This window comes from Dromaius novaehollandiae, chromosome 1, assembly GCF_036370855.1.
Source record: "Dromaius novaehollandiae isolate bDroNov1 chromosome 1, bDroNov1.hap1, whole genome shotgun sequence".
NCBI classification, from domain to species: domain Eukaryota; kingdom Metazoa; phylum Chordata; class Aves; order Casuariiformes; family Dromaiidae; genus Dromaius; species Dromaius novaehollandiae.
In genome coordinates this window covers 73,563,277-73,577,932 of record NC_088098.1, presented here as the reverse complement: position 1 = coordinate 73,577,932, position 14,656 = coordinate 73,563,277, and the positions used below count along the sequence as shown (strand labels likewise).

The 14,656-nt window shown below is 45.1% G+C and overlaps 1 protein-coding gene across 2 annotated transcripts in view; it reads right to left on the bottom strand.

Moving 5' to 3' along the window:
• Nucleotides 1-13,736, bottom strand: part of PARVB (parvin beta) — a 65,901-nt gene extending 52,165 nt beyond the window's left edge. Inside the window, exon 1 of one of the 2 annotated variants that reach the window (XM_026114074.2) lies at nucleotides 13,438-13,736. In XM_026114074.2, coding sequence (XP_025969859.1) covers nucleotides 13,438-13,552 — 115 coding nt within the window. In that variant the 5' untranslated portion in view covers nucleotides 13,553-13,736. Of the gene's footprint in view, nucleotides 1-12,693; nucleotides 12,899-13,437 lie in introns of those variants that run through there. The other variant, XM_026114075.2, reaches the window with a different exon arrangement.
• Nucleotides 13,737-14,656: the final 920 nt, after the last annotated feature.

The window sequence follows — 14,656 nt, the reverse complement described above, 5'->3', positions numbered from 1 at the left end:
AATAAGAATTAGGCATTACCATGTTCTGAGTTGCCCAAGACCACAAAAAGAGCAGATCCCAGGCCTCCAACTGCCATTCCAGTCCAGTCCCAACCACAGCCCTCAAGGGCTAACCAAATGCAGTCATGAAACAACAGCCAGCTCAACAATCAACTCAAACCAAGTTCAAAGTACAAGATAATTTCACATTTCACCAAGTGTCAAGAAGTCCTGCAGCTATATTATTATTTGTTTTTTAGTCAGCATACCAAAGTCTTCCACAGTTTGCAGTTTTAGTTTTCCATGGTCTCTTTAAAAGGCTTTACATTAATAAAACCAATATGTGCTTGAAAAGGTAGTGTTCCAGTGCAGCTAGGTATCTTAAAGACTTTAAAGCTCAGCTACTGGTCAATCCCAAAAGAGCTCTTTCTAACTACACCACCTTTCTGACTTATCTTCACAGAACGAGGCGGTCAGAGTAGTTCCTTAGTGGAACATGTGCTTTTCTTCTCACTAAAAGCTTAGAGCGTATAAAAAACAAAAAGAAAGAAAGAAAAAAAAATGGTACCCTTTTCAGTACCCTAGTGCAAAAACAGTCAAAAGACCTGATGAGAAATCACCGTTCTGCCATGCACCCTTGTATTCACATGCTCATAAATACTTACACCACAGACTTTGCACTATTTAAGAAGCATACAAGCAGGGTCAGCTCTGACATGAGACCGCGTTGCTCAGGGCTTCATTCTGTCTCGTCTTGAAAACCTCCAGGGATGGAAACTGCACCTCTCTGGGCAGCCTCTTCCACTGCTTGGCAGTCCTCATCATGGAAAAGTTTCTCCTTTCACCCAGTCTGAACCTCTCTTGATTCAATTTATACCTGCTGTCTCTCATCCTCCACCATGCATCCCTGTGAAGAGCCTGGCTCCATCTTCTCAATAATCTCCTCAACAGGTACCAGCCAGCTGCTTATTAGCCTCCTGAAGCCATCTCTGCCCAAGGCTGAAGGAGCCTTGTTCCCTCAGCCCCTCCTCACAGGACAAGTGCTCCAGCTCTAACCAGCCTAGTGGCCACCTCCACTGAACTTGCTCCAGTTCAGTAATGTCCTTCTTGTACTGAGAGGCCCAAAACTGGACACAGTGTTACAGACAGGTATTTGCTGAGTGATAATCATGTCCCTCAATCTGCAGGCCATGCTTCAGTTCATACAGCCCAGGATGTGGTTGGCCTTCACTGCCGCGACGGCACACTGCAGGCCTGCACTTGGGCTCTCTGCCCATCTGGACCCCCAGGACCTTTTCAGCAGAGCTGCCGCCAGCCAGGCAGTCCCCAGCCTGTATCGCTGCAAGGGCTTCTCCCTTCCCAATTGCAGGACTTCACGTCTGTCCATGCTGAATTTCACAAGGGTCCTTTTGGCCCACTCCTCCAGCTTCTCTAGGTCTCCTGAGGGCAGCCCTGCCCTCAACTGTATTGACTGATCCCCCCAGTTGGTGTTATCTGCAAAGTATGAGCAAACCCTCCATCACCCCTTCCAGGTCATTGGTAAAGCTGTTAAACAGGACAGGTCCCAGGACAGACCACCAGACAGACAGATCACATAACACAGGCAGTGCCACAGGCAGATATAAGGATCTCTTTTCCCCCTTTTCCTGAAAAGGAATAAGTGTGTTTTTACTCTTCCAATATAATGGATATGAAACCTTTCACACTCTCAATACCACTTTACAGAATCATCTGGCTAGCTATGCTGCAACACAGCAAATTATTCAGTTTCCTTGGAACGACAGTGCTCATCTCCTGTGCATTCAGCATAAAAGTGGAATTCCCCAGCTCAGAGAGTTTCAAAGTAATTGTGTTTTCATTCTTTGAGAAATTCTTAAACAACTGTGATGTGGATGCACTGGTTGTTAAGCAAATAAAGCAAACAAGTGAGGATGCCTTCTACCAAGATGCCAGGTGGTACCGCATCTGCATGTAATAGTATTAATGGGAAGAAAAGTCATTCACTAAAAATTACTATTTGTATCCATTTGTCTTCAGAAAAGAAAACCCATACTCATTCCCTGTTGGTTTGAGAGCACATGGAGAAAGGCTCTTTACCAGATGCTGAACTAACCTGGCAAATGCTGGTACCTGCAATCCATGTGGTAACATGTAAGTGACAGGAATGAAGGGATCAGAAATAAACACTTGGAAAGACAGTACAAAACAAACACACAACTTAAACATCAGAGTACATCTTGGTCAAATATAGTTCCTCAGCCTTCTTACTGCTTATAATACTGGTATCAGCAGAGATGACAAAGGAACAGACACCAGAATTCAGGCTTTTAAACTAAAAAGGCAGCAACCTAATCTAAATGCATCGTAAATGGTCAAGGAAAAGAGGGAAACTATCAGTCTGAATATGTGTGAGCAGTAGGAGAAAAATCTTCTCACGAACACGCAGTTACCCCGGACTGTTCATGAAAACAAATACATAGTTTTCTCCTTCAACCAAACAGCAGAGAGTGGATACACAAAACCAATATGTCTTGCCTTCCCATTACTATCCATCTATCTCCTTGAAAGGGGACCCTCGAAGAATCCAGCTCCAGAGAACCACAGAAATCTTGGTCTGAAGGACCCTCAAAGGTCCAGCTTGAAGCTGGACTATTGCCACACAAGATGAGGTCAGCTGTGACTGTGTCTCCACTTCCACATGCAGTAAAAACCTATCAGTTTGTGTGGCAGATAGCATTAGAGCTGCTGCTGAGGCAGCAGCTTGGTTGGCTCCCAGGTATAGTCCTGTGGTACAGCAGGACTGGTGTGACATCCTGCACCCAATTAAAATCCACAGTTTCCCCTGGATAGGGCTCCATTATACAGGCCTAATTAATTACCTAATTAGAGGGTCCAGATCTTTGAAAGACCAAATATAGTGTAGATTCTAGACATATCTATTGCTAGCCATACTTTGCATCCTGCCTGATGTTCCAGTGGAATAGATTCACTATAACAAAATAGGGAGCAACATGCAGGGAAGAAGGCAAACAATAATCCCAAGGGGCGATTCTGAGGAGGACTGCTAAGGAGAAAATTCCAGCCTGGACGTCCTGGTACTTTCCTTCATTCTACCACTTAGTAAGAAAATGCTGTTGATCTTGCAAAGCCTCACTATCCCTTAAATCCATTTGCTAGAGTAGGCAAGCCTGAGAATAAACAAAAGCATACTATTTTAAAATGACACGATTCTCTGCATCTGTTTAATAACACATATGCCTACAGCTGCCAAACAGACCTAGTGAGAAGACACCTTCTGTGGATCACACATTTTTCTATTTAAAGACAGCGAGAAACAGACACCGTACTCCATACGGACATCAGAACAGTTCTCCTCCTCCTCCAGCTCTCTCTTTCCTTACTCTAAATAAATTGTGTATACAACCTTCTCAGCTAATTAGAAATCTGTAACAAGGCCATATGGCAGCTATAATGGAAAACATACAGTTTCCTTTTTACAGTATATTTCATTATTGTTCAATTACTGAAAGTAAGAAGTACTAAAGGAGGAACTGGAATTCATAGGAGCCAGAACTTGCTTTTTTTTATAACCAAAATGCAGCATGCACTGAAAAGGGATTTTATGAGAGTTATACCTGATTGCCAGATAGATCTCAGGACATTACAAAGGAGCCTTTTTTAATTTGGAGAAACACTCACTGAGAGGCAAAACTGAATTCCCAGAAATCCCACTGAGAGCCACTGACAAAGCCAAAACCAGAATCCTGTCCCATGGGCTTCCCTCTGGGCCAAAAGTTCCTAGATTGGGGTCTGCAGGTGGTGTATGGAAACAAATTATGTGCACAATATTTATAATTAGAAGCTTCATTGTGCAGATATATGTTCCTTCATGAGGAAATGATGGTGATTTTATGGCCCAAAGAGTACAGAAGAATAGAGTCACTGCTCTAGGCCAGTATATACTGCCAGGTGTGCATGTTCTCTCTACATCTGGTTTTCAGAACAAGATTTAGCTGGATTCAAATTACAAAACCCTAAAACCACATGTTAGCCATAATACTTTTCCAGCTAAACTAAACATACAGCAGAAGTCACGAATTTTGGGTTGCAGCTGTCTACTTGACAAACAGAAGTCCAAATTAGGAAATTTATACCTGAGCAGCTGAATACTCATCATCCTGGAGAGATCAGCTGGCTACTGATTTATTAGTCATGCAATATAGAGGTTCCTGTTCCCACTTCTCCTCCATACTCAGCCCACCCTCAAAGACAAATAGGAGTCACACTATTGCTCACATGAAGACTGCTGGTTTAGTTTCCACGCACACAACCCCTCCTGCGGTGGTGGGGAGAGCGTGCAGCCCCACCAAGCAGCCTGTCCTGCAGGGGAGGTACCAGAAGCCAAGGCCTGGAACTGCCCCGTAAAAAGCAGGGCTCTCCCAATGCTCATCCTGCCAGTGCTTTCCTTCTACCTCCACTCCTCCTCACAAATGCCACGCTTCCCTCCGCCTCAGCCCAGCGTGAGAAGAGCCAATGCAACTTAGGACAGCTACCAAAGGCACATAGCTCATAGCCGCAGGGAGGGCATGGAAAGCAAGGGGTGATCCATTGATACCATACACTGATAGGAAAGCCTGCTGCAGACATGCATACTTTGCAAGTTACTCTGACAACTGCATCAGTTCATTTTGCAGTCCCCAGGGGCAAAAACTAAGTTTTGTCAGTGAAAATGCACATATATAACACATTTCACAGACCAGATAGAGAAGGTACAAGGGAGAGGTTAAGCAACTACTAAAGTCACCACACAGAACAGCTCAATTAGAGGACTGTGCAGAGAAAGGCACCTATCAGTGGACAGTGACAGCTGACTAGAACAAAACCCATACCACCAATTACATCCCAAAAGACACTGGCACAGGCTGACAGAACAGGTCAGCTCTTTCTTTGGAGCCATCTGGCTGACCTTTAACTCACTGGCTTCTGCAACAAAATGCTCAGATCCCATTAGTTCAAGGAACTTTGAGGTCTGCTGGAATCATGACTGCCATAACGAGCAGAGGTCAGCACAAGGAAAAGTCTTTGGGAAACGTGCCTCCCCCTCCTTCCTTCTTGCTGTGCCCTCAGGTCTCCTGAAATAACTGTGAGGAGTTTGAGGGATGGCCCCTTGTCTGCTGCTGCAACAAAGAACTCGTCCCAGTGACGTAAGGACATGGAAAGGCTGAAAACCCTGGAAATGGAATGAGACTCCAGTGTTAATGAGGAAAGCAGAAAGGCTTCCCCGTTACCAGGAGCAGCAAGTGTAACAATGGCCATAAATAGACTGTGATACATGAAAGGCAGAAAGCTCTTCCTCCTTATGATAAACCTCTCTACTGTCTCCATCAAGCCATCATGTCCCAGGAACTCCGACATGAACAACACTCTCATTGTACATATCCACAGGCCAAGATTTCTAGTGGTGCCCAAGAGATTTCAACACCCAATTCCCCTTGAAAAGTAACAGTAATTTGGCATCCAAATCCCTTCTATTGCTACAGACTTGAGTCTCCTCAACTGTATTCATGACCCCTGCATGCATAATGTACACACACAAAATTTTCATCTTAGCAGAACAGCAAAGCTGTAACTGTTAAATCACCAGTTCCTGTAGCCAGCAGACTCTGCCTTGGGCTGGCCTTGCCGCAGACCACGTAAACCTGAATCCCTCAGCAACAAGTTGTTCTGACGTGCTTTGCAATGGAAGGAGTTTACCTGCTAATCTCCCAGATCTTTTAACATCAAGGTATGATCCAAAGCCCAAAGCAGTACACTGGAAAACTCTACCAGCTTCAACTGGTTTTGGATGAACTGGCCCATAGCTATTCTTAAAGTACATTAAAAAAACCCAGACATTTAGCACGGTTATGCATAGGTGTACTAAATCTTATGCACTCCTGCACTGCCGATGTGCAAATCAGTAGAACATGTTTACATTAACAAACAAATCTGAAATATTACAACTCTTAAAAGCTGAATGAGTACTTAAGCCAGCATGATATAATACATTACAGAACACAGCCTAATCTCCACACACCTATCCCTCCACGGGACCAGCAGACCCCACTCACACTGTCCAGTGAAGAGCATCTGCACAGGCACTGCTTAAAGTTGTGACTTTGCAGCTCCCCCTATTCGTATGAGGCCTGTGTCCAGCCCTCCCTACACTAAAGTCTCATAGGGTTCACTGCAGGCTCCTTGGGACAGAAACATCCAGATGTCAGATTATGTAAGTATCTTCCAAGATATTAGTATTAATAAACCCTTTAGAAGAAATTAAAATAAACAGATATCATTGGAAGATTACCTTTAAGTAAGGGTAGACTGATTTTTAAGAAAAGGAGTCCATTTCCCATTCTTCACATTACTATTTTTAAGAAATTCTAAACTCTGGTTTTGGTGAATTAGAAATGTTAATAACAACCTTGCTACAGTTCTATGATAAAAATAATGATGTTCTTGCAATTAATCATATTTTAATGATTTCCACTCTGAAATTAAAACAATTTCAAAATGTCTATCTTTGTAAAATAAAAGTTAATTTTTCAATCCATTACTAAAGCTACAGAGCTATTTTGCTGACTTTTGCTGCATCCTGCCTAGGAGAAAACTCTCAACTGTTCAAATGCTATCCAAAACTGTACTGTCTCACCGAGGTCTCGTCTATACTTCAAGTGTTGGCTAAACCACCTGAGTCTAGATGCAGCTACAGCAGCAAAACACATTTTTTATGACACTGTTAGAGGATTCTTTTGCACATAAAGTTTATTTTGGTTGAGACACTGACATAAACTATATCTACTGTAAAACTTTTGCCAGAATAGAATCTCATAACCTCAATTAGTATGGCTCTGGCAAGAAAAGACTTAAAACAGACCTGGTCAGCGGTACCAATGAGCCCTACAGGAGAAACAACAACTAGGCTACTCAAGTCCTGACAGGAAATTTAAGTCCCTTTCTGTTTAAATTAACAGTAGTAAGGAATTCCACAGTTCAACCTGAATTTGTGTATGCTTGTACACTGTCTATCTAGTTATATACATAGCTAGAAAAATACGTAATTTCAATGTAATTTTATGTAAATTTCTCTCTTAAAAAACAAAAAAATTCTACTTCACCAGCATCCGCCTCATCTTCTATTTAAATATTACAGCAGCAATACCACATTATGCTGTACAAACATACTCCCCCAATCAAATATTCTCTCAAGACTGCAGCAAACATTTGTGTGAACCAGGCCCACAGAACGAGACCCTACTTACTCTCTATTTGTCTCTCTATTGCATGAAGAATTCACTGCCACTTATTACAGACATGGCAAGTAAGTCAGGCTGGAAGTGAGTCCTACCATCAGTCTATCGAAAGGAAGAGCCTTAAAAGCATGTTGAATAGCAGGCCAGGAGAGAGTAAGAAGCAACCTGTTGAAGCTTATCTCAGCTCGCACCTCAAGGAGTTGTGAGAGGCAAATTTGCTTGTGAAGCTTGCTGTTGGGGTGAGAAATACCACAGGACTAGCTGGCACCGTACAGTTTCTTGGCACTCGACTGCTAGCCAGAAACACAGACATGCCTCAGGACAAAAGCTTGAGCACAGGCCCCACATCAGTAGCTCGCCTCCATCCTGATGTTTCTGGGCACCAGGTGAGCTCCAAAGTCCCAGTTCTCCTGCAACAGACAGGTTAGGGCATTTACTCTACCAGCATCAGCTCATAAAGTACAATACACAGGCACAGCACGCCAAGAATGGTTGTGACCAGGACAAAATCTCCAAAATGGAAAATGTGGCCAACACAGGGGCCACCTGTGAGGTGAACAAAGACTGAGTTAAAGGTGCTAACATACTTCTAGTATCTATTTAAAAGGCACCTTTCAGAACCATTTTAAAGCTAAATATTTCTTTTAAAAGTCTTGAGCAGCCACTAGGCAATGGCTACAGCAAAGCTTTAGCATATTGAAACAGAGAAACTCACTATTTTGCAATGTGTTTACATAAGCACACCTCTGGAGACCACACAACAGAATGGATAAAAAAGAGAGATTTTAATGGTTTTCAGCATATCCTATTCAAATGAAAGATGAGGATATCCATTTTCTAAGTCTGATTCTCCCATCCTGTTGTGTTCAAGGGGATGCCTTAGAGAGTTGAGATGTACTCGGCGAAGGCAGTGAAGTAGGTCTGAGTAACCTGTTTCTGAACCTCTTACTCCCTCCAGAAAGCAATTACTTGCACAAGCAGTCCCATCAATCTCAAAGGAATGATAAAGAAACTGTTTCCTTCAATTTAATTCTGCTGTTGAGCTTGTTTCCTCATGTTCTTCCGCCCAGGAAATCAAAGTGGATTGGGCACTGCAAGCCATTCCACCTGAACAACTTGGAGATGAGTTTCAGTTTGCGTGGAGATGTGGGAAATGGGCAGATTATGCAGCACCTTTGCCCAAATATCACTGCACCAGAGAGGACTCAGGAAATAAAGTTTTCTTCCCTGGCTTTGTCACTGGCTTGCCAGATGACCTTGAGCATATCACTTCACTTCCTCTCCCCCAGCTTTTCTCCCTGCAGAAGAGAGGGTAGTAATAGCCACATTTCTCTGAGAGAAAAAACTTGAGCTCTAGTGATGTGAAGCACCCAGCTAGCAAGCTATTTACCAAGCTGGCATGCCTGCCAGCAAACATAATAGCACACTTTTCTTAGCCACACTGTCTCACTGAGGCACAGACCCTAAGAACAATGCTTCAACCTCCCTCGATAGGCACAAAACTTTCATATTATTCAGCTACTGTTGCAGCAATTATGTCTTCTGTAGCACTGGCAATTCTCTCCACCTTTCCCTGCACCTATTGACTATATCAAGCGCAACACATTGCTCTTTTCTGGAGCAGTTTCCTCACCTCTATGCTGACCCTCAGTCATGTCACTGGGAAACAACACTCAGTAATTAAGCCGGTTATATTTCTCTCATTGACGTCTCTGTATAAGCTATACAGACAGACACACACAGACACACGCACACGTACAGCTATGACAACAGAAAGTTCACTTAGCCAAATAACTGCTGCTCAGATCATTCCTACAGTTGGTAATAAGGAAAAGAAAACAAAGCTTTGCAAGTAGGCAAGGAGTGAAACTTGCAGCAAAACACTCACCTTCTCTATTTCAATACAAAGATATCGCTTTTGTTTGACCAACAGGAAAGGAGAGAATTATTTCAAGCTCGTTTTACAGACCAAGATGAAATACAGCACTATCCAAAACAGCATCTTCTACAGGGTCTGAAAAGAAGCTAAGGGATCATCTATCTTGCAAATTGTATCCCGCTGTGCAGCCTGCTGGCATTACAATAGTTTCCTAAGGTATTTAAAGTAGAATTTGGAGCTTGGGAACAGATGGGTTAAAGTGTATTAACCACCTTACAGATTCGGCACATCTTGATTTGATTCAAGACACATCAAGACAGAACTATGTCATGGTCATATGAACATGTCAATACATTCTTAGATTTTATGCAGATTTCTACAAAGTTTAATGTGAAAAAGTTACTAAAAAAAAAAAAAAAACCCTAGTGGTCACATAAGCATCAGAACTAAGGAAGCTTGCCTCTCTAAAGATGCACGCGATGATTGACTGTAATACTAAGGAACGTCCTACTCCACTCAACGCCCTCCCTATAGATGCTTCCTTTTCTTGGACAGGTTCTCTCCCATGTGGACTCCCTACTAGTTTACAAGGGCTGAGCTCATTTGTGATTCTTCCTTCAGTGGGACTCCACTATGGTCTTCCTATTCTAACTGGTCACCCATTTTAACCCTTAAGACTGGTAGTTTTCTCTCAGGGGCATTTTTAGCCAACCTAGGAGTTGAAAACGTCCCTGAGGAGGAAAAGGAAGGGAGGAGCCAAACAGACAGTGAAATACAAACCGTATTTCCATAGGAAATCAGACTAAAAACAGTTTTCCAATGAACAAGAGGTTTTGTTTTTGTTTTTAAGTCAGGGTGGATGAATGAGTCAGTTCAGTTTACATTCAATAAATACAGGTGTAATAGTATTAAGCAAAGGTTTCAAGTATAAATTCAAAGACTTCCTCAAACATTTAACCAACTTCAAGAATTTGACCTAAAATGTTGTAGAATTTGACCTGAAATGTTAACTCTACCTCATTTACAGGCATCCGCTGACAAACCATTATGTCATGCCATACAGCTAAAGCAAAATTAGCAGAAAAGTTGTTTACATGCTATGGTAAATATTTCAAATACTACCATAGTTACCATCACCAATGTACTTAAGAGTTTTATTTATTGTCCTGTCATAAAGCAATGTTATGCATTTACAATGGTCTTAACGAACCCTGTTCAACTTAGTCAACTTAACGAACAGTTCTCCAAATACAATCTAATTAAAAACAGATTACAGCATCTTATAAAGTAGTTAGCCAAAAATTACTTAACTTCAGTTGTTTATGGGGTGCTAGTCACAAATTGCTGATATTTATGCCAGGGCTAGCACCCACATTTAAAAAAGAATGACCCTAAGTAACAAAAACTTCTCCACTTCCATTCTAAGCTGTATAGACCAGGGACAAGTCATGTGTGTAGACTAAAAGGGTTCATATAACTGGATTACAAGTGTTGCACAGACCAGGTTAATGGTCATTATATTAATATACCTGAGACAGTGATAGCAGGCCAGTATTTACGTTAAGATACAAAAGACAGGCCAGTGAAAGCAATAAATACTTATGAAGAGCTCTCCAGCTTGCTTACTTTTCATGCTATTAGGAGAGGAGACATGGGCAACGTGTTGGTTTGCTGTTGTTGAGAGTAGTTGATGGAAACAGCTGCCAATTTATGAGGACCATTCTGACCTCTGCTGGTCTGCTCAGAGAAACCAACCAGAAATCTATCAATCAGACCTAACCGACCTTCCACTTGTCCAAAGGGAGCAGGGAAAACTTGCACATGTAGAGTAGTTCCCAAGCACAGAACCAAATTTGACCATATTCCCCTTAAATGGTCTATCAATTCAATCCAGGAACATCACTTGGGTGAGCTTCCAATTTACTTCTATTTCGGTCACATACAAAGACTTAGTTTCTAGCATGGAAATTTGCCCGTCTGGCTGCCCAGGTCCTAGTTCAAGTTATGGAATATCCTCTCTCCGTTAGATGTCAATGCCCACCCTGTCACCTTTCCACAGCTAACCCCTTCCAGTTTCACAGCTGTGGCCTGGAGAGCTTGCACTTGACAGAGATACCACACTGGGTTGAATATGAAAGTGCAAAACATGACTTGCCCAGGCCTTAAAACGTCTACTGAGGAAGAAGTGAAAGGGTTGAAAACCATTTCCCCTTAAAAGGAAGGGCCTCCATTGTCTGCAGCACACACTGCTGGATGTAAACGTGTTATAAGCAACCAGTAGCCACATAGGCTTCCAAATAATCTCTCTGTTCATATTTTTAAACTGAAAGGCATGCTCAAAAAGATGAAAGAGCCACACATTACAATTTCCTTTCCACCACACTGACAAAAGCATGACCTTGCTTTGTATTACCATAGTAGCAGTTCGCCACTAATGCCAAAGGCAAATACCAAAATTAAAATGGGCCATTCCACAGCTGAGAGAAGCTGTGGCCCCAATGAGAGCTGGCAAAATAATGGGAAAATTCAGCAAAATGAGTGGGTGGCGTCTTCTAAAAGTGACTGTGGCAATGTGTCCCCTTAGACTTATCATGCTGAAATTGCTTATTTAGGAAGAGACACTGCCAATTTGCTAAGGTTCAAAAATCCTTTGAATGAAATGCAGTTTCAAAGCATGCGGACAGAATCCCTTGCTGGAGATCACTTTTCTCCACCATCTTTCTTTAGAAATAAATTACATCATCAGAAAGGCATGACTGCTTCTGCCGTTCTTCAGCACAACCAAGGCTGAGAAACTTGATTAAAAATAGATAACAAAGGAAACACCAGTAAGCCACACCAAACAGCCAGGAGAAGGAAAGGGAAGCAATTTTCTTAAGCCAAATTCTGGAGCCCAGTATTTTATTTTTAAACATCAAAAAGCTTCATTCTAAATGCTGTGGGCAATTAATAGACTCGATACGGGCAAAACATGTGCTTGCTCCGTAGCCAGTTGAAAGGAGACCCGAATTAGAATGACTTCCTTATCCTACTCCCATTTGACACTAGAACATAACCAAGACCAAGTCTCATCTCAAGGCCCAGAAAGTCAAAATTACATTAGAGCCTAAGGAAATGACACTCAGATTTCCTGCTAGCAGACTGCAGTGGTGTGTGAATGACGTGGAGGAGGAATTTCTCCACAGAAGCTGGTGTTTGGTCAGTCAGAGAACGAGAGGCCAACAGAATAAGCTGTCCTCAAAGGAGATGCTGTTTAAAGGAAAGCTGCATTTTGAGTATAATGGGCTGGATCACCTCAGTCCAGTGGCAAAGAAGGACTCCCTATCTATAAAAAAGAAAAGTTGTTCCGCTCCAGTGTAAACAGCACTATCTCTGCCCAGCCTTTAGTGTGAACAGATGGTTAGGGAAATGTTTTGCATGAGTACTCCCGCAAGAAGACCGTTTCATCGGTGTAAGGCTAAGCCCACGCTGGCGGCTCTCACCTCAGGGAGCTGTACAGGTATAGGGTACCGGCAAAGCGTCCCTCTCGTGGGTGCAGCTTACCTGGGCTCTTGCAGACCTTCTTCCAGGCTCCCCACGCGAGAGGAGGAAGCTAAAACTTCTTTGCGCCTGGCTGGCATAACCATGCCACTAAAACACAGTGCTGATGACCTAAATTATGGCACTCAGTATATAGCCCGGTATAAGCGATCCATGCCACGTTTTGGGGGCTTGGGGGCAGAGGTTTTTTTGCTGAATATATTTTAGCAGGAAAAACGCACTAGGCAAAGCACCTCTTCCAGTATAAAACCTATGGACAAACCGGGTGGATTTAACTGTTCCCGCTTCAACTTCCACGCTGCAGCCTCAGGCTAGAAGGAAAGCCGTCCTTTGTTCCCAGAAGTTTCTTTTACAGAAGCAAGCGGGCTACGGGGTTCCCCTCCCAGCGACGGACGCACAAAAGCAGAGGAGCTGCCGGCCCGGGGAGGAGGGGGGCAGCCGAGCTGGTCCACCCCGGACCCCCCTCCCCCGATCCACGGCGAGGTGCCGAGCGCCGCGGTGCGCGGGGGATCCCGCGACAGCCGCCCCCAACCGCCCCCCTAACAGCCGCCGGCGACCGTTGGGCCCCGGCGGGCGGCACGCGGCGCCCTAGCGCCGCCGCCCCCCCCGACCCCGCTCACCGGGGCCGCGGAACAAAGGCGGTTTCTGCCCACCGCCTCCCGCCAGGGTCCCGGGGGCCACGCGCAGGGGCCGGGGAAGCCGCTGCTGTGATTCACTCCTTGCCGGCCACAGCGCGGGCGGACTCACCCTCTTTGGCTTTCTTCTTCCTCGCCAGCGTCCCGCCGAGCTTGCCCAGGAACGACTCGTCTTTCTTCATCCTGTGGGGCCGCAGCGTGGGGGACCGCACCGGAGCGGAGGACATCGGCGCGGGGGGGGGGCCCTGCCCGGCCCCTGCGCTGCGCTGCCGCGGGGAGCCGGTCCCGCACCCTGGGAGCCGCGGCGAGAGCGGGCAGGCAGGCGGGGGGCGTGCGCGGCGGCGCCGGGCGGGCGGGGGGCGGGCTGCGAGCCGCTGCCGCCGGCCACAGCGCCCTGCCACGGCGAGGAAGTCCGCGGGCGCCGCCGCCGCCCTCCCGGGGCCGGGGCTGGGGGTGGGCAGACATGGCGCCCCGGCCCGCGGAGCTGCGCGGGGGCAGCAGCTCCCCTCACAGCAGCCGGGGGGAGGGGGGTGGTCGCCCCAGGGGCTGCCCCGAGGCTTCTTCGGAGCACAAGGGAAAGCCGGAGGGCCTCCTGCCAAAATTAAAAGTTTCGCCTGGGATTCCCTTCCGTGCTGTGCTAGGAGCGAAAAGAAAGGGGGCTGCCAAGGTGTACGTGCTCTTTCAGCTCGCTTTGAGGGCTGCCAGCACTGACAGACCCGGGGGGACTGGGTGTTCCCGACTGACAGAGGCGAAGAACAAGCAGGTAAAAAAAAAAAAAAAAAAAAAAAAAAAAAAAAAAAAGAGTCCAGAAAAGCAAAGCCACAAGCCCCATCACAAAGTAGAGGACAAAATCAAGGGCAAACTTTTAGCTTGTGGCATTTGTCAGGGCTCCGCTTAGGCCAACTGAGCTCAGTGGCTTCGTACCAGCCAAATTCGGATTTGCCTCCTAATTTGGCAGCCCGGCATCCATCGGACTACCCTCCTCTCTCCCCCGGTGTGCTGCCTGCTATATTTGGCACCTATCTCACAGTAATTTTGAGGAGAACAGGGTGTGAGGTGCCATATCTGCCACACTTGGGCATCCCAAGGCCTAGGGCACCCCAGGAAGGGGATCACCACGTCTCCCAGCACTCCCACCACCTGTGTAGTGCATAAAAACAGCCAAAAACGGAAAGCAAGTTGTGATCCCACAGAGCGAATTTATTACTTATCATTTTACAGCACCCGGGAGTATGATAAGGGCTTTGCAGAATACACATTAAAAACAGATCCTGAAGAGTGTACAGTGTTAGGCTCCCATCCTGCAAAGTCTTACGCACATACTTAAATCT